Raw genomic sequence first — 22,466 nt, 5'->3', positions numbered from 1 at the left:
TATAAGAATATTAGTCTATAGGATATTAAGGTTAATATATATATAAAAGTATATAATAATTTTAACTATTTAGTTAGTTCTTTTACTTTAACTATTAGTCTAAGGATAATACACTATAGATATAAGTAGTTATACTTTAAGAGTATTAAATATTTTTACCTATATTATAAAAATAAACTTAAGGTTATAGTTACTAATAATTACTATTAGTAGTCCTTAGTTATATATTATAAGTGTTTAAAGTAATACCTAGGCCTAGTAGTAAGCCTTATACCTTATATACCCTAGGATAAGTAAGATTTTTTTACTAAACTTATAGGTTATAATATAAAGACTATTAAATATATAAAAGTTAAGTATAGCCTAAAAGCTACCTTAGGTTAAGACTTTTAATATATTTATAATAAAGTCTATAAAAATAATATAGTAAAGTATACTAGGTATTATAATAAGTTAAAAGGATCTTATAGTCTTTTAGTAATTTATCTAGTTACCTTAGTATACTAGGTAATAGGTAATATATACTTTTACTAACTTTACTTTTCTAGGGATATAAAAGCTTTAAAGCTTAGTAAGTATTTTATTACGCCTAAAGTAAAATTTCTTATTATAAGTAAAAGTAAACACTTTATTTATAAGGGGTTTTAAGATATAAAGTCTATATATACTATCTAAGGCTATATAAAAGATTAGTCTCCTAGAGTTAATCTCTTATAGTAGTATAGTTATATAGGGCTAGTATTATTATTTACAAGGAAGTTATTAATCTTTTTTTACTTTATCTAAGGTAATATATTTATAATTATTCTTTTATATTTATATAATCTATACTCTTAAGTCCTTAAATTTCTTATTATTCTAGTAGCCTATAATAATACTTTTTATAAACTTATTATTAATTTATACTATTATTATAGTAGTTTTCCCTAGGCTTAGGGGTTTATTACTTAAGTACTATACTATTACTATATCTTTAACTTTATCTTTATTATTAATATCTATAAGCTTATCCTTATATAAGAAATACTTTATAAGGTTAAGTTAAGTAACTAGGAGTTAAGATAATATATCTAGTACTATATTAAGCTTACCTAGGATATAGAAGATTTAAAGCTAAAATTAAAAGAGGTAGTTAGTAGTATTAGTAAAACATAAGTTAGCCTTATTAAGGTCTATTATTTATAATAATATATAAGTAATAATACCTTTTATAACTATATAGTCTATAAGAATATTAACCTTATATTTATTTAACTAAATAAGTTTCTAAAGCTTCTTAATAGCCTATATAATAACTACTACTTTAGCCTTAGTTATACTAAAATATTTCTCTACCTAGGTTATAGTCTATAAGAGAAAAAGAATAAGGTTAATATAGTTATTTAATATATTAATTCTAGGTATTTTCTCTTTATCTTAGTTATAGTTAAGTTAGAATACTATAAGCCTAAAGCTATTAATATATATATTAATCTTAAAAAAGAGTAGCTTCTTAGGGTTATAGTAATAACGTATAGCCTAATTATAAAGTTTCTCCTATAAGGTCTTCTATATATTAAGTTCTTTAGCTATAAGGTTAAAGGTCTCCTTAGTAATAATTTTTACTTTATACTAATAAGTTATTTTAGGTTTTAGTATATTCTTCTTTTATAATTATTTATTAAGTTTTACTTTTTTCTAGTAAAATAGATTTATAATTATATTAAACTATTATATCCTTGTTTATAACTAGCTACTTATACTAAGATATATCTTAAGGTCTTAAAGGCTATATAGAAAAGCTAGTTACTTAAACACTTAAATATAGTTATCTATTTTATATATACTATTACTAAACACTGAAAGATGGTGGGTAAAGTAAATGGAAACTTCATCACCTCGCGAGACAAATTTGGGTCGTCGAGATCTGGAAACGAAACACAAGCTCTGCCACGGTACTACCCTGCCCACTACATTAGTCGTATGACAATGTTCCCGCAGACATGTATAAACAGCCTCCCCACAACCTTCATGCCAAGCCGGCAAGGTGCTCCGTGGACATGCTTCTAGTCGATGCTCATGTGGTTCCATCACGACTTGAATTGGTAGTGTCAACCTGAGGTGGCACCGGTCAGTACTCATGTCGATCTTAGGACTATAGGCCCGAGAAATAATGCAAGAGTGAAACGTTGGGGGGAAGATTTTGGTTGAGGTCGGCAATCTGAAGCTGGTATCTATGGCGCATGTACGTGTAACAGAAGACACAGTGTTGCGGCTTCTTCTGGGTGTCGATTGAACCGGTAAGGTGACATGCTCTATCCAAGGCGTACTTGAGACCGAGTCTACAATAACTCGGGTGCAAAGCACGAATGACTCTCTACCGCTTCCTAGATTAGGCAATATTGACTTTGGTTGCGGAAAGCCCTAAGTCCGTGTTATTACCTTTACAGACTTTCCTGTGATCCTTGGAGGTGGCATTTTAGCTAACAAGGGGGCAAAAGTGAATTGGATCTGGGCAGAGGAGCTGCTGGCCCTATGTCCATCTACGCTGAGACGTACGGCCCCTGTCTGGGCTGTTTCAGCGGTAACGTAGCCAGAAGAGCCTGTGTGTTCGCCTTTGCGGAGATTTCTTGTTTTTTCTAAAGCGAAGTCAACGTCTTTTTTGTTGATGGTGATTGGGAGGTCCTCGGGCGAAGTTGCAAGGAGGTTAATGAACTGTTCTGCCTCCATCTTCAGCAATGGTTGCTCTGCGACATTTATAGCCTTTTCTGGTATCACGGCTTTGACACAGTAGCGGTCCTTCATAGTTTCTAGAGACAAATCGTCCTTATTTCACCCAGTCAAGGTGGATGAGAGTTGAATGTGACGCCTGCGTATCATACTTGACTCCACTCGGTGGCGGCACGAGCCGCCAGGAGGATTGTGGGGAATGTCGAATTGTAACGGGATAGTGAAAGTGTGCCCGAGCTTGAACCATCTTGACATCGGTAGTGCGGATTCGGGCACGGGCATATGCAACTGAAGAAGAAGGTGAGTCGAGTGTGTAAAGACGTAGGCGTTCTCTCGTCGGATGCTGGCTTTTCCAAAAAGACTTACTTGAACTAAAACTGAACGGAATATCTGTTCGTGGGTTGATTTCAACTTGACCAGAAACGATGGAGCCGCAAGTGTAGACCTTGGACATATAGTGATGGTCAACGACAATGTTTATGTCCTTGGTCGACATGCCGATGAACTTCGCCACTGACAACATGATATTGCCAATTATCTTCATGGTCCTCGAGCAAGGCAGATCACCGTGTCGGTCCGTTGATAAACCTTTGTTGACCCAGTGCTTCAAGACCCCTTGAGGCGGGATGATCGCCGAGCCCCGTGACCTTCTCTGATTAGTGTTGATGGCCGAATGGCGAAGTGGTATCCTCCAAATCAATATCGAGAGGCCGCAAGGTGATCAGAACATTGACTCTGGGGGTTGTTTACATTGGGCTGTGTCAGCGCTGGGCTCACATAGCGACGGTTTTGAATTTCGGGGTGCATCGGACAATAAACTACCAATATTGAAAGGCCAGGCCCTCACGCAGCCCGGCTACGCCGATCAGGTAGCTTGAGCATACGACAGTTCAGATTTCGCTACTAAAGCAGGATATTTAGACCTTATGTGAGCTGATCTAGACTCTCGAAAACATGGACCTGGGTAGCTGCGTTTGTTCGGGGTAGCCAGCACCTTAATTATGATGCTGATTCTTTAGGACTAAGCGCGTCTCCCGTGGCGTTGAGACATCCCGTTCTGGTGCCCTCGAGTCTGAGAGAGAGACTGGCAATGCCCCTGTCACTTTCCATACCGACCGCCCGGCTTCCCCGGCTCCAACCAACTATTTGCAAAACGCAAATCGTCCATGGTTTATAATAGAGGTGGTGCTGTGAACTGTGAAACCAACAGCTCGCTCTTATCGCGTTCAAAGTCCGTTGAAAAGTTTAAGGCTACTCTGCAGTTTTAGTGGCTCTCCCCAACATCTCCCCCTGGCGCTTGCATGGTATCTGGTGCCGAGGTGCTATAGCCGAGAGTTGAGGATTACGCCCGGTGCTCGCCGATTTCCATAGCGGCCTGCCTCCGGACCGAGCCGCCACGCCCGGTGAGGGCACACCAAGCCGTTGATAGAAGCCCCCGGAGACCATGTTCATGTCTTTCGGAACATTACGAAAGAAAGAGCTCCAGCTTACCAGCAACGGTGTGGGCAGATACCTCACATCTTACAGATGTCTTCTTTGCATATGCGATCGGTCGTCACGGGACATGATGGTGTGTAATGACGTTTGGACCCCTAAGTTTTCGCTGTCGAGCCTAGGGTTCGTATCTGGCAACTAGGCTAGCACGAAACCTTCCATTAGCGCCACGACGAGCGCAAACCTTGTGGGCGGCATCGTCTTCAAAGGCTAAAAAGCTAGCTCTGGGTTTGCAGCCTAAGGGGCCATCAACATCGGGTGGTCGGTGAACCCGGCTGCGGGCGATCATTACGATGCCTTCCGCAGTCCAGATGTTCTCCACTGCATGTAAGAGGGAGATGTTTCTGCGTATCTCACCTTTGTTCTTTTTCCAAAGGGTCGCGGGATTTGAACGAGTGTTCACTCATGAGTTGCTTGGTATAGAACACGCAAAAGGGGCAATGACAAGACCGGATGCGTTGTAAGAGCACCTCCGGGCCAATATGGACGAATTTCAGGGGTCTTCAATCTCTGCATCGTTTTTTTCTTCCAGTCAATGCTCAGACTACCTACACTGTATTGCGGTCTCGGAATCGGCTGTCCGGATGGGATGCTATCCATGACTTACGGATAGATCCTTTCACGAGCCAGTAAAAGCCGTCAAGCACCGGCCTGGGAGAAAAAGATGTAGGTTCCGCGATTGGCGCTATGTCGAAAGCCTATAAGGCACACCCAGCGTCTTTCTGCACGCTTCATCTAGGTTCTGGCTTGCCCGATCTGAGTCATTTTTGGACCAGGGTCCCTTCCCACTTGTCAGTTGACTTGGTGTATCCCGTCAAATCCTGTGATACTGGTCGGGTGGAAGCTTGGAGCAAACCACAGATATCGTCTAGCATCGTGACGCGCGTTCAACCACAATTTGGCCCGCGAGGCGATTTTGCCCAATCTTTCCCCCAATAGTTTTGCATGCAAGGATCAAGCTGCTTGAGTTTGATTACTTTTTAGGTGCTATGTAGACGAACCTCCGGTTTCAGGTGGATTCCGATATAGTATCACCATTTTCAAAGCGCGGTGAGCTTTGGTAGGCAACTGCATGTCGATGGGCCAGAAGCGGCCATTCATTCGAGTCTTGTCCCAATGCAATCGCCCATGTTCATGACATAAACCGCGTGATATCGATTCGGCACGGAATCTAGCATCAGGAGACAACAATAGAAGGAGACTGCATTGTCTGCATCATATACAACGACCGATTATGTGTTCATCTCGGGGGGCTCCGAGGAGGACAGATACAAGGCGAGAAGGGCAATGCATAGCTGAGTCTAGAACCCAGTCTAGGACCATTGATGTCCGTCTACGTAACTTTGAGCAACGTAACATGATTCTGTCAGTTTCGCTTATGAGTCAACCAATAACAAGCATTGTAACTTGGCAGTAGGCCTACCAAGTCATAGTCTACAGCGCCCGCCGTGCTATGGCCACGAAGAATATAAATATTACCTTGCCCTCCCTTGACAATGACTTGCTATCCCGCCCCTTTCTCCTCTCGATAAGGTTTTAAGTTGCCAACGAGGAGCTTGCAGAGTCTAAAAGAGTGGGGACGCGACACGATCTTCGTGATTGCTATACAACTACCATCCCCGCTCGAAACCCCTCCCAGCTCCAGCCAGCTCATCCTCTCACACCATATAGGCTTGGCAAAGTCCCGACAGTCATATAATCGGTCGCGATAGCTTCGTGTGTTCAAAGGAGTGGCCTGTTATTAGGAAAAGACATGGGGCTGTTATGCTTCCATCGAAGGTCCAAGGGAGATATTCTTCCCTTCAAATCACCCACATGGCAACCGAAATCCAAGAGAGGCAATGTGGTGTTGCTGTTGGCTTGCACGTTGATCACGGCTGCTGTAAGGGTCCTTTGAGCAATTCTCTTTTGGAACAGTGCTTACTCTGTATCCATCAGATGCAGGGTTATGACGGAGCAATGATGGGCAGCATGAACATCTTGCCGCAGTATACCGAATATTTCAAGCTCTCAACGGTGACCACTTCTCTCAACATTTCCGCCAATTACTTTGGCGGAGCTCTCTCCGTGAGTTATCCTTCGGCTGCCTCCTGCTCACATCCATCAATCCCTCGATTCTTGTTCTGTCAACTCGTACAGCGGCAGTTCATTTAATACCGTCTGCGCTGGGATGACTTGGAGCTGATACATTCGCAGTGTCTTTGTTGGGGCTGGGTAACGGACGTGTATAGTCGCCGTTTTGGGCTGTTCTGGGCAGCCATGATCACAGTGTTTGCGGCTATATTGCAATCTGCTGCACAACACATCGCCACGTTCTGCGTGGCCCGAGTTCTTATCGGATTCGGCACGACCGCTTCGGTCATCTCCGGGTCCGCCTACCTCGTCGAGACGTTACCGTGGGAGCAGCGCGCATGGGGACTGGCTCTTTTCGATGACTTTTTTTACGTGGGCGCTCTCGTCGCCGCGGGCGTGACGTATTCAGCCTTCAGGATCGACAGTACCTGGGCGTGGCGACTGCCAACCCTTGTCCAGGGCGTCTGGGGGCTCTGGTGTGTTTCCTTACTGCCCTGGATGCCCGAGAGTCCCCGTTGGTTAGTTGATCAGGGACGCGCCCAGGAAGCCTTGGCAGTGTTGGCTCAGGTAAATTCGAGTGGAGATACGAGGGACGACGTCGTGCGCCTCCAGTTCAGGCAAATCTGCGAAACGATCGAGTACGAGCGGGACCCGATGTCGGGCAAGGAGGCACTCCGGAACCGAGGGGCGAGAAAGAGGCTCGTCATCACCGCTACCTGCGCAATATTCTCTATGCTTACCGGGAACATTTTCGTCATGTATAATATCGGTAGAATGCTCACAAACGCCGGGGTGAGCAACAAGGCCTCACAGTTGCTTCTGGTGAGTGTTCCCACGACCAATGTAGAGAAGGACACCCGGAGCTAACAACGCAGAACGTCGGGCTCAACGCAAGCTCGCTGGTGGTCTCGATTATCGGCAGTTATTTTACAGACAGATGGGGAACCAAAGCTACTGCACTCATCAGTACTGCTGGAGTGACGATCGGATTATTTGCCATCGGCGCTCTCACAAAGTTCTACGGAGACACCACCTACGCCCCCGGAATTTGGGCAACAGTCGGTAGCATTTTCTTCTTCTCGGTTTCGTATTCTTTTGGGTGGGTTCCGATCCTCTTTCTTGTACCTGCACAAATGCTTTACTTCCGCATAAGAGCCCAGGGCATGAGCATGTTCAGCTTTCTAGTTTGCATGATCGGTATTGCAGGCAACTTCGGCTTCCCAGCAGCGTTAGATGCTATCGGGTACTGGCTATTCATAGCCAACGGCGTGTGGAACATAATGTTTTTTGTCTTCATTCTCTGCTACTGGGTTGAGGTCAAGGGGAAAACCCTCGAAGAGATTGACGCGATTTTCGACGGAAGTAAACATACAGATACCCCGAATGTGCACGCTGTAATGGCTGGTACAGAAGACGAGACCTGGAAACGGCATCTCGGCGAATGGATGAAGAACAAGATTGGGGTTATTGAAGCACCGCGCTTTTGTGGGAGCCCCAAAGCGCGTTGACAGGGTAGCGTGGACAAGCAAACTTATTAGTAGCCAGCGTATCTCTTTATATCGAGAAACATAATCTTTTGAAACCCCCATAAGCGGTTGATCCAAGTTCAAACCGTACATGGATATCGCCATACGTATAACCCGATGCGCAGCACTTCTGGCGGTCCAAAACACCTAAGAACGCAGAGCAACTGCGAATCTCTTGATACATTCTGCTGCTGTCATACTTGTCAGCTGCGATCTGAGATAGACGCCCGGAGGAATCAAAACCGAGCGGCGACAGCCCGCAGTGTTGACAAAGTCGGTTCAATATTTGAACCTGGATGACTATGACCCAGTAAGTCTTGATATACCATAACACCGGCCAGTCGTATACTCGCCACCGGGCGGAGACGACCAAAGGGCCGGCCCCGATTGCATCGGTTATTGATTATGAATCATGCATCAGTCTTCTGAACGGGTTTGTTCTGCGTAGTTCAATAACACTGTTTTCCCTACGTTGCTTGTCTCTTTCAACATCCGCAACCTTAGCCGCCACTCATCAGATTGACGTATTCGATAACCACTACTTTGATTAAGACCGAAGCTCATCATCCCCTGGATTAGCTTTGTCTCTCGTCCAAGATGCCCATTTCACGCTTAAAGTCCCGAAGCCAATCTGGATTATCGGCCGGGGTTTGATTCCACGGATCATCACTAGGGAAGCAAATGCGCATCAGTATCTGGTCCCACAACGCCATGGTCGAAATACCGCCGAAATTGGGTCGAATGCTTACTCCTCAAACGAAATCCAGCGTGCCTGATGTTGAAGTTCAGCATCGGTAGGGATGCGCCGATTGGGATTCCGCGGCGAAGTTGTGATGGTAACAAACCGGGTCAGCTCCCTAACTAATTTTCTGTAGCAATTGTCCTCATTGACGAAGAAGGTGGACGGAGCTGCGGCATGGCCGTCTTTTGGACCGGAACTTGGCGCGAAAGCAGCAGAGCTCGAACTGGTCGCAGGCTGTAACGGATCCGGTGTGCCAAGAGAGGAGCCTTTGAGGTCGGTGTTGGGGATAGCCGTAGTGGACTTTACTTCTTGACTCGGCGTTCCAATCTGCAGCGTGCTGGACGGCCGCGAGGGAGGGAGGTTGGCGCGCCGGCGGAAGGCTGCAAGCCAGTGCTTCGAGCTGTTGATAAGACTGGTCAAGAAGTTTGCAAAAGTCTCTGATGGATGCGGAGATGACGCCTCCATGCCTTGTACAATGTTACAGGCTTCCCTTTGTAGGTCCTCGTCTGGCACTTGAGGGTCGATCATCCTGGAAATCTCCACATAGTTCAGGAGCTGTTCTTCCAAGCTGCACTCTTCGAATATGTTTGCTTTCCCGTTAATGCTGAGGTACGTGAACCTGGACTTGGAGTTATCCTTCATGGGCCGGATTCGTGCTTGCTGCACGGTCGCCTCGGACGACATGAACAAGTCGCGTAACCACGACTGCGTTGAGTTTACAGGTCTTTTCGAAAAGGATATCGAGTCGCATCCAAATATCACGCAGCAACCTTCGTAAAGCAGCTCCGCATCGGTGGGCATCTGGTCCTTGGCGACCTGGTGCTCGGCGGAGAAGTGCTCGAGCTCGAGCTTGATCAGCTCGAAGGCATTCGGCGGCGTCTCCGGCACCCCCTGCTTGGTCGTGAATGGCCAAGGCGAGTATCGTTCCATGTGAATCATATCTACACAAACAAGAGTTGTCAGCTGTCTGTCTGTTCTCCGCTGTTCCGGGCGATACTTACAAGGAGCCATCGAGTTCTCCACCATCTTGAGCACGTTGTCATCAAACCCCCAATCTCCGTGCCAGTCCGCCATGGTCTTGCCATCCTTGAAATGCTCCGCCAAGTGATCTATACGGTCATTCCAGGTGGTTATAGACCAGCCGCAAAAGCCGCATCGAGACCGGATCACCTCACTTTCGTATTTCCATTCTCCCATAGGCCAGCGTAGAAACCTGGCATCATGTACCAGTTTCAAGTGCTGCTGAAGGTGATCTTTTCGGTAGAACGTGCGATCCTCTTGTAACCGGTCTCGACAAGCCTGGTAGTTGTGCTTCTCGAGGTGCTCCTTGTCGGGGTTGGATTCGCCGCAGAAGACGCATACCAAGCACCCACTAGCGTCGGGTACCGCAGGGCCCGTTGGTGCACACTCCCACCGTTCGAGAGACAAGTGCAACGACTTCTCGTGGCGCTGCCAGTTGTGCTTCGTCTTGAAAGTCTCTGTACAAAAGGTGCATTGGTAGGTGTTCGAAGTTTGCCAGAGTGTACCGGTCCCTTTTGACTCTGGCCGTTTGGCCACGGCTCTTCGTCTCCTCCGTTTGATAGCGGCCTTCCCTAGAGGATCGAACGACCTCGCCGAGGTGTGGGAGTTGTGTGAATACGCCGAGTTGGCAGAGCTCCTGCTCGAATGCGATGTACCTGCGCTGCTCGCCGATGATGGGCCGTACAAGGACCTCGCTGGCACGCTGTCGGACAAAGATCTGTCGGGGAAATCGTCGCCGTCCGAGGAAAATCCCGATACGGCGTGCGCGATCGCAGACACTGACGCAGGCTCGTGTTCAGGGGGCGAGACTTGCCAGCGCTGAAGAGGATTCAGATTTTGCAGGCCTTCCGGCAGTCCGTCGCCCTGGGGAATGTTGATGGGCAGCGTCTTCCCCGATGTGATGGCCGGCGATGGCGGCCGCTTGGGCGGTACTTTGAACCTCGTTCTTCTTCGTGTGTTGGCAAGCCAGTTGGTGATCTGTTGCTTGCTGAGAGCTGTCTGACGTTGTAGTAATTCCATATCCTCAGTCGTCGGATACGGGTAATTATTGTTGTTTGCTAGCCATGATTTTAGGATTCGCAATGACTTGGACGAGAAACGGGCCCCGACCTTGCTTGGCAGTGCCGACTCAGACGGTTGGGGGGCTTGGCCGGCGGTAATTTGGTCGTCGTGGAACAAATGACCTATGGGTTCGCCATCTCCCAAGGCTTCTGAGAACATGAACATGCCGGGTTCCTCAAAAGGTCCATCACCGCCGGTTTGCATGTTGTCGAAATCCATATTGGCTTCCTGGTTGAAGTTTCCAGCATCGAGGGCACCATAACCAAACGCATCGTCTTGACGGAATGACTCGAGATCAAGGTTGACACCAAAAAAGTCTGTGTGTTCTGCATGCTGACAGTCGGTATTATCCCTGCCATGGCTGTCACCGAAGGTTATATCATCAATATGGCCGTTGTTGGCAGAGTCGGACGTGATGAAATCGTGTCCGAACGCGGCGGTGAGGTCGTCAAAGCCAAGTGCTTGCGTTCCATTGGCTACCCCCGTACCCTTGTCCATCGTTGTGCGGGTTGTGTAAGTTGCAAGTGTCTGAGAGATGCATGCAGCCAGGTGAGACTACGGCTGTTAGTGCTCGACTAGCAACGACAGGATGAACGTTTCCCCGAATCGTTGCCGTGCTGCCGTGTTTAATCTTCTCAACAATGAGTCCTGGAAAACAACCCCCACTTCTCACCCGGTGTCCGACTCATACTACTGCGGGACATCATTAGACCGAACATATGTATGGTCACACGTCCCGATTTGAAAGATGGTCAGCAACAAACCCGCCAGAGAAATAAATAACCCCCTACTTGATGTTGAACTGATCTCACTGAGACCCGTCTCACCAGCAGATGACATGGGCTCTCGGAACCGGGTCTGGCAGAGCCGCAAGCCGGCGAGCCCCAAAGTCACCGATCTCGGCATCTGTCTCTCGGTAATCGAACGGGTCATGCTTCGGGTCCGGCCGATCTCGGAACACTGGCTGCACCGTGACCCATAGTTAGCCCCCTGCCGCGCCGGGTATGATTGCATGACCAACCCCCTTATTCGTACTTGTCCACGCCGAGTCTTCGGGAAGATGTCCGACCCGAGGAATTCAGTCGCGGCCTCCATGAAGCCCGCTTGTCATTCGCGGGGAACTCGCAGTCGATTTCTGTTTCGGGCAACTCGAATAGCCCTGGGGCATGGATACTGGTGTACTGCTCCTGGGGTTGATTCTCTGGGCCAGTCACCGACGTCGGATAAGCAATGTCAAGAAGATCGCTCTAGGTGTTCTTGACGGGGTAAGAAGTGGATGTGCCGCCGGTCAATGTGATGTCCTTGCCGAAAATCTGATCAACCTAACTGTGAAAAACTCGAGCGTCCCAATCGCTAGCGTGAGGGTGACCTGGCAGACATTCTTGATTCATCAAGCCTTTTGCCCTACCAACTCAGGCCTCCACTATGTCCCAGGAACAGGCCGAGAAGCCTGAACCCACCGGCGGGGACCGTACCGTTCCCCCAGACTTGGCATTGACGACATCCAACGCGGAGAAAAACATCAGCATCGTGCCGGCGGTCGATGAGGACGCGGGTCTAAGCCGTCACGACACCGATGCCATCTACAGCAGGTTCGCTCCAGCTCGGAAAAGACTCGTCACTGCCGTCGTGGCGTGCGGTGGCGTTGCCTCCACCATCTCGTCGTTGCTGCTTTTGGCCGCCATACCTGAGATCGCAGCAGACCTAAATACAACCGGAAGCATCATCAATGTCAGCAACGCCGTCTACGTCCTGTTCATGGGTATCAGCACGCTGTTTTGGGGTCCTATTAGTCAAGTGTTTGGCAGAAAATGGGTATTTCTTCCACGCTTCGCTCGCCCCGCATGATACTGGAGACTGCAATCTGACCAAACCTCGTCAGCCATGCATCATCTCAGCATCCACCTTCTTTGCCTTTTGTGTGGGGACTGCCCTGTCACCAAACCTTGCAGCGTTCTTCATATTTCGTCTGCTATCAGCTTTCAGCGGGACAGCTTACCTCGTCCTTGGCTCCAGTTGTATCAGTGATATATACAAGCCGACTGAACGAGGAACTGCCTTAGCATGGTTCCTTAACGGCACTCTGATTGGGCAGGCTTTCGGCCCTTTCATAGGCGGCGTCATCGTGACCTTTCGCAGCTGGCGAACACTGTTCTGGTTCACCGCCGCCCTCGGTGGCCTCACTGCGATTCTTGCGGTGTTGTTTCTACCAGAAACTAGCCATCGCAGACGAGCAGATGAGTTGACAGACCTTAGCGTCAGGGCCAAGGTTGCGCAGGTGTGGCAATGGGCTAATCCTTTCCGCGTACTTGCTCTCTTGCTCGTTCCGAAACTCTTAGTAGCGGTAAGACTCTCCCAACACGAATGCCAAGGTTCATATTTGAAGTTTAACTGTGTCAACCCAGGCAATCGCTACCGCCTCTTTAGTTTGGAACATGCAAGCCCTGCTCACTCCGATCCGATATGTCATCAATCCTAGGTTTGATCTTACATCACCCCTCCAATCAGGGTTCTTTTTCCTTGCCCCGGGATGTGGGTTTTTCTTTGGCACATATGCCGGCGGCCGGTGGGCAGACCACACTGTTAAACTTTGGATCAAGCGTCGGGGTAAACGCATACCTGAAGATCGACTCCGCAGCTCATTCGTGGCTATGGGAGCCGTGATCCCTGTCTGCATAATCATCTACGGCTGGGCTATCGAGAAGGAGAAGGGAGGTATCCCACTGCCCGTGATTTGTATGTTTGTCCAGGGATTCGCCCAGGTCATTGCCTTTCCTTGCTTGAACACCTATTGCCTGGATGTGATCAAAGGAAAGGGCGCAGAGGTGATAGGTGCGTGTTCGAATCCCCGCTAGGCTTACCATTCCAGCGACTGACATCGGCTCAACGCAGCCGGAAACTACTTCTTTCGGTATGCCATCGCAGCGATAGGTACTTCTGTGTGCTTGCCAGCCATAGAGAGTATTGGAGTCGGGTGGTTCAGCACGCTCACCGCTCTTTTTGTCTTCTTCTCCACCGCTGCAGTCTATGTTGTGGTCGCAATCGCGACAAGAGAAGACGGCAAAGCGCAAAGCGAAGAAGCGTAGAGGGGCGCCGGGCCACGTAGAAGACAATATACCTAGCTGGTCGGTTCATCCTGAATTATTCCACGTGAAAACGTTGTTTTCGCACGAAATTGATCCGACAAGGCCTTTACCATCGAACATCCGTGCCGAGCTCCCGTAATTACGTCTTCCATTCTTTTCGGAAAAGCCTACCGGCCGGTGTCTCCCTGAGAGGATGTCTGGCGAGGTTTGACTTCCCGAATCGGTTGGTCTAGCAAGTTCGTGTGCATGCGAGCCAGTCATATCGTCAAGCTCTATTTCTCGAATACCGAGAAAGTTGTCTCATCACAGCAGCAAAAGACTCTAAGGAACATGATGATGCTTCCAGGCTGGATTTCTCTTGGGGCAAGTGATGGTCTGCACAGACAGCAGGGCGAATTGGGACCGTTCAGAGTTCCGGCTGCGCCAAGCCAAACAAACAAAAGACTGTTTCAATGACTCGGTTTCACAAACCTTATTATAGCCCCTGATTCCGAAACCTATGAAAGCCACTGCTACTCAGTCATTCATCTCGTAGTGCGGGGTCCTGTTCTTAACTCTACCACTCGACGAGGTGATGCGTCGGCGAAGATCGCGTGTAGGATGAACTGGAGACGACAGCGCCAAAACGACTGACGACCGCGAACAAAGCAGCCGGCCTCTCTGGCCACCTTGCTTCCAGCAATGGCGCAGGTCCAGGGGGCAATAGGCAATAACTTAACCGAGGCAGAGAAGATTGCTATTACAAGCTTGGCCACAGCCGGCATGTACAACGTCCTCGAGATCTACGTCCTCATCTTCACGACATTCCGATACCGATCGGGTCGATACTTCTGGAGTATGCTAGTAGCCAACACTGGCATTCTATTCCACGCTTGCGGCAGTTTAGGTCGGTTTTTGCAGCCGACGAAGACACCCATACCAGGAGCATTTGCCCACGTGGGCTGGTATTGCATGGTAACGGGTCAGTCTGTTGTACTATGGTCACGGCTGCACCTCGTCGTCTATAATCGCACCACCATTCGACTCGTTCTAGCCATGATCATGGGCTCCGTCTTGTTCGTCCATATTCCGCAGACAGCTCTCTTCGCCAAGGTGTGGACTACCAACGACCCGGTATGGACTGAACGATTCAAGGTAATCGAAAAGATTTCCCTGATGGTGTTCACCCTACAGGAAACCACCATAACCGGCATCTTTGTCAGGGCGGGATTCAAAAACCTCAAGGGCCTCTTCGAATTCAAAGCGAGAGAAGCACGAATGCTAATGAGCTCCCTCGTCGCCATGTTCGCGCTCGTTTTTGTCCTCGACGTCGGTCTCGTCGTGCTGGAATACATGGGTCTTTTTGTATTCCAGACTTCGAGCAAACCCATCGTATATAGCATCAAGCTGAAAGTGGAGTTTGCAGTCCTACAAAAGCTTTTGGCGTTCACGAAAATGAAGTCTTGCGACTGTCACAATCTGGAGGAAATCACCGGACCTACAGTCAAAACGACTGCAAACGACACCACGCAGGCAGACACGATACCATGAGTCGGAGGAGGGCGTTACTTGAAGCTTGTAATTTCGCACATAAATATAATAAAATTTCATGACGAAAAGATTCTACTTGGAGTCTAGTTATGTAACTTCAAGACGATGGTGATGGAACACTCATAGCTGCACGGCCTTGAAGTACTGCAGTGCATAAGTCAATTTGGATGACCACCATTGCGTCGATCCAACAAGTAAGAAACGTGTGATTGCCTAAAATACCTTTGAACCGTCTGTTCTATCATCAAGATTATGTGAAACCTATAAAGTTGAACTTGCCATGGCCACACAACCCGTTGGATTACACACGTGGTTTGGCCAAGTCAGCCGTGAAGTCTGTGATCCATTTCCGCAACTGATAACACTCTCCAGCTCTAGTCTTGCAAAGAAGGGTATCAGTTGAACTTTGTATGGTTTTGTGGGGCACGAACAACAAGAAACTCGATAGAAAGTAGAGATATCCGTAATTGAGGCTCAATCAACCATAACCGTTATCTAGCGTTATGATCTATGACCCCGCTACATATAAACGTGTCTCTCTGACCCTCTCCATCAAAGCTCATACCTAAGTTCCTTGTTCTCGAGATCGGCGAGATCCCAGAACTCATGGTTTTCTTCCACCTTGTATGCATTCCCCGGCGCAGCCCTTTCCGCATCACGCTTTTTGTTTTTCTATGATCCAGTACCCATCGAATCACAAACAAGTCCATCGTGACCAAACAGTAGATGATACAGATTGAGATCTTCGCGGGCAGATACCTTGGCGCATCACGGGCTTGGAAAGTCTGGGGCGAGATGATGTGACCAACCGTGTATGCGATTGTACCAATGCATGCAACGGTAACCTTCTTGGTAGAACCGGCTACGTTCGAGCTCTGGAGGCCTAAGATCGTCGTCCATCCGATCGGGATACCTCCCGAAGTGTAATATCCGATGAGGGCGGGCACCTTTGAAGTATTAGTCGCCATCAGAATGGCGCCAATGATGGCAGGAATGTGACCGGCAATGCACCAGTAAAGCCGCTGCCGTGTCTTCATTGCCAACCACGTCAGACTGATCAGTGCAACAATCTCATAGGCTCCGAGTGGGATCACGAGGAGCAACGATTCCTCGCCCGTGTAGCCCATGCCTTCCACAAGGATATTGCCGAAGCTAGTCGCGATGGAGTTGGGGATGTTGGCTGCGAACATCCAGAAGGCGTAAAGCCAGGTCATCGTGTCGAGAAGAGCCTCCTTGACGTGCTTCCACTTGAACTGCTGCGAGCCAATGCCTTGCTCGTTATCACGCATGCGCTCGAGATGGGCTGCCTTTTCTTGCTGGGAAAGGAACTTTGCGGAAGCTGGCGAGTCTGGCATGATGAACCAAAAGGCAACTCCGACGGCAGCTGTCAGTAGGCCGAGGAACAGGGAGATAATCTGCCACCCACGGAGAGCGGCGTCGGGGTCCTTTCCGACATGGACTGCAACACCGTATGCGAAAAAGCCCCCAAACATCTGAGCTGCACCACACACCGAAAACCAAACGCCGACGCGGAAAGTCTGCTCTTGTTTGGTGTACCACTGCGAAGTGAAGAGAACCCAGGCCGGAACAACAGCAGCTTCGAGGACGCCGAGGAGAACCCGGCAGACCAGAAGACTAGCATAGTTCTTGCAAGCCGCAAGACAAGCCAGGACGAGGCCCCACAGAGTAACGTTTATAGAGGTGTATTTTGCCAGAGGGAACATCTGAATGAGCCGGATGCTGGGAAACTCGAACGCGAGCTGGCCAAAGAAGAAGATGGACGCAACCCAGTTGAACTGGTTGCCGTGGAGGCCGGTGGATTGCTGGATGCCAGTCACGCTGGCGTAGGAAATGGATGTCTTGTCAATATACTGCAGGAAGTACACGATGTAGATCAGAGGCATGATGTGGGTGTCGATACGGCGCTTCAGCCTTTGGTTCAGCTCCGGATCGGCTGTCTGGCTCAGACGTCCAGTCTCGTTGAGTAGGTCCAGAGCAGCGTCGACGCCGGTCTTTGGTTGTTGTGGCTTTGCAGCATCAGCTGGCGGTTCTACCTCCGCTGGAGATACAGCAGATGTGGTTGAAGTGGATAGCTTGTCCGGGCTGGAAACGGCCTCGGTCGGATGCAACTCCGTCGGCTTTGTGTTGTCGATATCAGCCATGATGCTAGTCGAGACGTGGGATTCTCAAATCGTCTTGTCAAAGGTGATACTGGGCGGTTTCATAAAAGCATCAATGAGCACGGAAAGTCGGCGAAGCTTTGGATGCGGACGAAAGAAGTGAAGGGTAGGGACTTCATTCGTATCAATCTCATCAACGGCACCATGGGTCCCTCGTTCTAGCACATCATCAGCAGTTCTTCCGAGCCCCTGGTTGGACAATTCCTTACGCAAGGCGCAATTCCTAAGAGTTTTGATTGACTAAACCCACGCGATACAGATAAGAGAAGACACCTCCACTCGCGGCTGACGTACCAGGGGAGGGATTTGACGATTCTCGTTTTTTTGCTGAGCACGTCATCGTCTCGTCGATGGTGCGACTCTTTCGAAATTGCCTCTTTCAGCCGCTTGGCCCCAAATTCTCGGCTTGCTGCCCGGGTGGGAGTGCCAGGTCGTCGCTACGTGGGATCAAGTCGTGGAATAGGATAACAATCCTTGGCCGTTGATAACCAGACCAAGTCGTCGGGGAAAGTGATTGAGTGTTAGTGATCCTCGGCCATATAGCCAAGGCTCTGACAGTATCTATCTCGACTGATGGCTGTCAGGTCCAGTGGAAGAATCAAGTATATGTCTATTTCATTTGCGGCAAGGTTGCAATAAGCGTGCGTAAACACCATGCTAGCTCAAAAGAGTATCATAGGGTCATCCCTGGCGGGCCACAGATTCTAACGCAAAACGAAACACCGGCTGGCGCAAAGAAGAGCCAGTTCAACTTTTCCATTGAGACAACACTAGGAGAAGAACGGGAATACCAGCCTCTATAAGCTTTACTTGTTTACTTAATACGCTCAATGGGCCATCTCATGGGGAATAATACGATTGAGGCTGGTATAGACCGCTCGGTACTAAGGGAAGCCATTTTTTGGGAAGGGCTTAGCCATGAGATTGATAGTTGTAGATCTTGCCTCATCGTTCTGTTACTTCTGAGTCAACGATGGTGTTACCGCTGCACCTGAGACTGAGATACGAAGACATTAACCCGACATCAGTCAAGATGCGTACCGAATCACTCCGAACTCCTGGAACTATAATTTCAGGGTGGTAGACTGTACCGCTGGCCTCTGTGTACTGTGGTCGATAGATGGCCCTTTGGTATAAAATATTGAAGATTTGTCAGCATTAGGAGCATCAGCAAGGACAGACGCTCGAGCATAGTCAGACTGGTTAATGTGAGAGGAGAGTAGGAACGAGCCTGTAGGCATTGATGACCAGGACATGCATACGCTTAGTTGCCCTTCTGATTATTCCTGATTTGCGCACTCCGTCAATAACGCCATTCTTTGCTCTACCTACACAGCTCCGGTGAAAGCGGTCTCCGACTCTACTAAAACATAATACCGCTGGGTGAGTTGCTCCTATACTCGTCTACGGTACATTTCACCCTTGAAGCAGCATGGCATAATGGCCCTCAAGAGAGATTTTGAGGTTAGTAGCATCTAATCATAAGCCTTCAGGGATCTCGTCGGATTACACGCGCTTACAGAGTGCGTAGCCACACTCATCGACCGACCTCCAGATCGACAAGGTGAACTATGGATTTTACCATTAGCCTGACTTATCTTCACCTGTTATTTGCTGCTTCTGTTTCTCTATGCTGTTATAACGAGTTGCCTCACCGCTTCCGTTAGGCCGTGCAATGCACCTGCCCGCCATCAAGTTCTCTCAGCTTCTCAGTTTATGAGCAATTGCCAGAAGAGTTGTGTCCTATCTAATGCTAGATAATATAGGTTCTGCCGAGAGGCGTGCAGACATAACGTGTGTTATTACTAAACCCCGCTTTTGCTCTTTACCTGAACAGTGCACAATTGCATAACAGTATGAATAGAAGATCGCAATTACTAACATCATGCAGTGACTCGTAACACAAGAATTGACCGAGGTTGGCTACAAGGGCCGGGATACCATGCTATGTTACAGAGAAACAGGACATGGAGGCATCCTCTCATGGTAATCACAATTCCCGTTTGACAAACCTCGCTTCTCTTGATCCTCATCTGGCAACTGTTACCACGGAACATCAATTGTACCCAGACGCATGTCAGGGAGCAGTCTTTCCAAACAATGAGGAGGCACGGTTTTCGTCTCGAGTCGGGTTCCGACACTTGCGTTCTCTTGGTGTCGGCCCGCAAGGGGTTACGGTCCGATGTCGGGAAAGTTTCACTGTCAATACGCTTTTCGGTCCGTGTCAGATCGCCCAAACAATCAGAAAATCTGTAGTTAGAGGTTGCACCTCCTCGAGAAGGTTAATTAGACGCACGCAACTGAGTCCTGCCTCTGCAGTAACTTGGCTCCTACCCTTGTGACTTTGTGTACATACGGGCGAGGGGAGAGTGTAACAACAAAACGAAAGCAAGTTTAACCTTGAATCAGACGTTCCTCACGTCCGTCCTCAAGCTCTGCGAGAGAAGTCGGGGCGATATTCCGGTTAAGGACGGATTGCACATTCACCCAATTTATCTCTCCTCCCTATCAAGGAGAACCTTGAAACCCGGTCATCTTCGACGCACGCCTACCGCAGTAAGTCGTCATACCTTGGCAAAGAGCTCAACAAAAGGTGCGCAACGTCCTAAGGGATGCATGCTCGTTGAACCTTGGGCAAAGGAGGGGCTATGGCAGGGCACCCAATCAGCTTAGGACAGGTGGTTCACTCAACCGGTACGAAGCTACGAGGGGGTGCTATCGAGGCGACCATGGGTCAAGCAACTCGACATGATTTTCATCTCAAGCTCTTCGTCTCTGAACCTTGTCGATTGGTTTTACTCATGCATTTATCACTATGAGGCCGACATCCATGGGCGTTTCTTGCCTTTGTGGCAGCATCGCCCAGCGAGTCAGTCCGCGTCGCACCGACTCAAAAGTCACCGAGATATCCATTAGTCACAGCGACACTGACAGACACGCTACCGGTATCCTGTGCGCATCGTATTACCCGATTGAGGAGCCTGGCCTCTACGGAAATACTTCAGAACATATCGGCGCCGATGGGTACGTGAGATTCTTCTGTCGCAAGTGCGGCTGTCACATTTTCCGACGCAAGGCGGTGGGAGACCGGGCGGTGGGAGACCAGGCGGAGTGGGAGGCAGCGACTGGAGCCTTGATCGATAGCACCGGCGACAACGCCGAGCATATCGGTGACGCGCGCTTCACGGTGCACACATCAGTTTCCGATACCAAAGACGGCGGCATCTCCGTATGGCTACCTCAAATAGACAGCCACGCGCTAGACGCGAACCGGAATCCGAACTTCTCCGTGGAGTCGCAGGCGAGCTCGTCCCTGCTGCCGTTATCTCGGCTTGTTCCAGCGGACTCGCTGCCGGCATCGTGTGTCTGTGGAGCCGTGAGCTTCCACATTACCCGGCCTGACGAGCGAAGCTACCTCCCGCATTCCGGCTTCTCCGACTTGCTCTACCCGGCCTGCAAGCATTCCGAGCACATCGTGAAGAATCCGGACAACGTGAAATGGTGGATCCGAGCCGACGGAACCAAATATCTCGCCGGGACCTGCGCCTGCCGCCCATGCCGCCTTGCCTCGGGGTTCGAGATCCAGACCTGGGCGTTTGTCCCCCGCGAGAACATCTTCCTCCACACGCCGGGCCCCGGTGAGCGACGCGCTGTGGTCCCGCTCGACTTCGCGGCGCTACCTCCGGGCGTGCTGCGGACCTACGAGTCGTCTCCGGGGGTGCTGCGCGAGTTCTGCGGGGGCTGCGGGGCCACGGTCTTCTGGCACGACATCTGGCGGCCGGATGTCATCGATGTCAGCGTTGGCCTGCTGCGCGCCCCGGAGGGTGCCAGGGCCGACACGTGGCTCGACTGGTGTATGGATCGCTGCAGTTTCGAGGAAGAGGCGGGCAGGGGCCGGACAGGAGAACCCGCGCGCTGGGCGAGGAGATTAATCGACGGTCTGGAACGAGGCTTGCGCTCACAGGCACAGTCAAGTTGATACAACCCCGCTTGTCGCGGATTCCCATGGCCTCTTGTATTAGAAACGCGGTGTCATCACGATCAATGCCCGTATATACCTTCATATAAACGCTGTACCAGTCGCTAAACATGGGCTATAATATCTTGGCAAAGGTAAATGCGCACATGGGCCAGAGGAATTCTGGGCTGATCTGCAAATCTCCATCTACCCTTGGCCTTGTATCCCTAAGGATGGGTCCGCGAAGCCCGTGTCACCCCCCTATGCTTGCGCGTTTCGCAATAATGGAGTTGCCATGTAATTGGGACGGAACAAGGGCGTCGTCCTAGAATAGCCCAAAACTCGGGAAAGGCCTTGTCGGGGCATTATTCAAGATAGAATATCGGCTTGCTTGGCAGAAGTAAGGTTTGAATAGTGATTTGTATGTAGTCAAGCGAGCTCGACTAGGCGGTCCTCCACGGGAGGAACACGGAAAATTGCCCCAGCCTCTCAGCTAAACGCCTCGAAGGAGTCGGTGATCGTCTAAGTTTAAGACATTCTCTGTCGAGTCAGCCACGCTGCGCTACAAGGCCGGTGCATCCCCAACAGCTGTTCCGAACGTCCGCGGGGACAGCCCGGGCGTATTCCGACCATCAGTAATCCTTCCACTGCTCCCGCCTCTCGCCGTGTGCCTCGAGCATGGGCTGCGCTCACCGGTATCCCGCCACACGGGTCATCTTCCGGTTTCGCGAAATGAGCTAGTTGAGGAGTGAACATATCGCACCACTTGTTGCCTCCAAACTGTTGCTGTAGACTAATGTAAGATCGTGTAACCGTGAACGAAGATAGCATTGAAACGGTGCCATGTGAGCCCTATCGATCGGCAGCCGAAAATAGATGAAAGCATCACACGCTTATGCAGTGTGAAGGACTCGGCTCTTATGTGCTTGCCATACACTGTTCAGCCAAGACATCCGATTCTTGCAGGGTGGCGTGAGGAGCGTAGGAATGATACCGGAAATATCACAGGCCCTAGACAAAAGCAACCGTTTAAACCGGCGATGCAGGAACCTTTCTCTTGGACGCCCGAAAGCACAGCCTATTGGA

General features: G+C 49.5%; 8 protein-coding genes across 8 annotated transcripts; 4 read left to right on the top strand and 4 right to left on the bottom strand.

Annotated features, from left to right (window-relative positions):
* Nucleotides 1-398: 398 nt before the first annotated feature.
* Nucleotides 399-3,232, bottom strand: LY79DRAFT_580465 (uncharacterized protein; the record flags this gene model as incomplete). The annotated part of the gene is given in 9 exon segments (XM_060560110.1): nucleotides 399-410; nucleotides 495-503; nucleotides 541-559; nucleotides 1,092-1,113; nucleotides 1,336-1,347; nucleotides 1,672-1,677; nucleotides 2,229-2,403; nucleotides 2,422-2,618; nucleotides 3,076-3,232. 9 exon segments carry the CDS (start codon nucleotides 3,230-3,232, stop codon nucleotides 399-401), a joined length of 609 nt encoding a protein of 202 aa, XP_060413385.1.
* Nucleotides 3,233-4,321: 1,089 nt separating this feature from the next.
* Nucleotides 4,322-5,304, bottom strand: LY79DRAFT_580464 (uncharacterized protein; the record flags this gene model as incomplete). The annotated part of the gene is made up of 3 exons (XM_060560109.1): nucleotides 4,322-4,524; nucleotides 4,811-4,888; nucleotides 5,205-5,304. 3 exons carry the CDS (start codon nucleotides 5,302-5,304, stop codon nucleotides 4,322-4,324), a joined length of 381 nt encoding a protein of 126 aa, XP_060413384.1.
* A 423-nt stretch (nucleotides 5,305-5,727) lies between these two features.
* Nucleotides 5,728-7,885, top strand: LY79DRAFT_556490 (general substrate transporter). Its single transcript, XM_060558023.1, has 4 exons — nucleotides 5,728-6,085; nucleotides 6,142-6,270; nucleotides 6,400-7,098; nucleotides 7,152-7,885. Exons 1-4 carry the CDS (start codon nucleotides 5,957-5,959, stop codon nucleotides 7,782-7,784), a joined length of 1,590 nt encoding a protein of 529 aa, XP_060413383.1. The 5' UTR covers nucleotides 5,728-5,956; the 3' UTR covers nucleotides 7,785-7,885.
* LY79DRAFT_556488 (homeobox and C2H2 transcription factor) lies at nucleotides 7,886-11,244 on the bottom strand. The gene is made up of 3 exons (XM_060558022.1): nucleotides 9,546-11,244; nucleotides 8,552-9,485; nucleotides 7,886-8,471 (listed from the first exon to the last, which is right to left on the bottom strand). Exons 1-3 carry the CDS (start codon nucleotides 11,122-11,124, stop codon nucleotides 8,378-8,380), a joined length of 2,607 nt encoding a protein of 868 aa, XP_060413382.1. The 5' UTR covers nucleotides 11,125-11,244; the 3' UTR covers nucleotides 7,886-8,377.
* An 807-nt stretch (nucleotides 11,245-12,051) lies between these two features.
* Nucleotides 12,052-13,712, top strand: LY79DRAFT_517196 (major facilitator superfamily transporter; the record flags this gene model as incomplete). The annotated part of the gene is made up of 4 exons (XM_060554901.1): nucleotides 12,052-12,441; nucleotides 12,509-12,970; nucleotides 13,032-13,458; nucleotides 13,519-13,712. The coding sequence occupies 4 exons, from the start codon at nucleotides 12,052-12,054 to the stop codon at nucleotides 13,710-13,712; spliced, it is 1,473 nt and encodes a 490-aa protein (XP_060413381.1).
* Nucleotides 13,713-14,393: 681 nt separating this feature from the next.
* On the top strand, nucleotides 14,394-15,242 carry LY79DRAFT_517057 (uncharacterized protein; the record flags this gene model as incomplete). Its single annotated transcript, XM_060554887.1, has 1 exon — nucleotides 14,394-15,242. One exon carries the CDS (start codon nucleotides 14,394-14,396, stop codon nucleotides 15,240-15,242), a length of 849 nt encoding a protein of 282 aa, XP_060413380.1.
* A 329-nt stretch (nucleotides 15,243-15,571) lies between these two features.
* LY79DRAFT_556479 (major facilitator superfamily transporter) lies at nucleotides 15,572-17,725 on the bottom strand. Its single transcript, XM_060558021.1, has 2 exons — nucleotides 17,632-17,725; nucleotides 15,572-17,580 (listed from the first exon to the last, which is right to left on the bottom strand). Exon 2 carries the CDS (start codon nucleotides 17,402-17,404, stop codon nucleotides 15,734-15,736), a length of 1,671 nt encoding a protein of 556 aa, XP_060413379.1. The 5' UTR covers nucleotides 17,405-17,580; nucleotides 17,632-17,725; the 3' UTR covers nucleotides 15,572-15,733.
* Nucleotides 17,726-20,170: 2,445 nt separating this feature from the next.
* Nucleotides 20,171-21,857, top strand: LY79DRAFT_556474 (glutathione-dependent formaldehyde-activating enzyme). Its single transcript, XM_060558020.1, has one exon. The coding sequence runs from the start codon at nucleotides 20,238-20,240 to the stop codon at nucleotides 21,399-21,401; it is 1,164 nt and encodes a 387-aa protein (XP_060413378.1). The 5' UTR covers nucleotides 20,171-20,237; the 3' UTR covers nucleotides 21,402-21,857.
* The last annotated feature ends 609 nt before the right edge of the window (nucleotides 21,858-22,466 follow it).

Source organism: Colletotrichum navitas (assembly GCF_030913465.1).
Source record: "Colletotrichum navitas strain CBS 125086 chromosome Unknown LY79scaffold_36, whole genome shotgun sequence".
Taxonomy (NCBI): domain Eukaryota; kingdom Fungi; phylum Ascomycota; class Sordariomycetes; order Glomerellales; family Glomerellaceae; genus Colletotrichum; species Colletotrichum navitas.
This window is presented reverse-complemented; position numbering and strand designations above follow the sequence as displayed.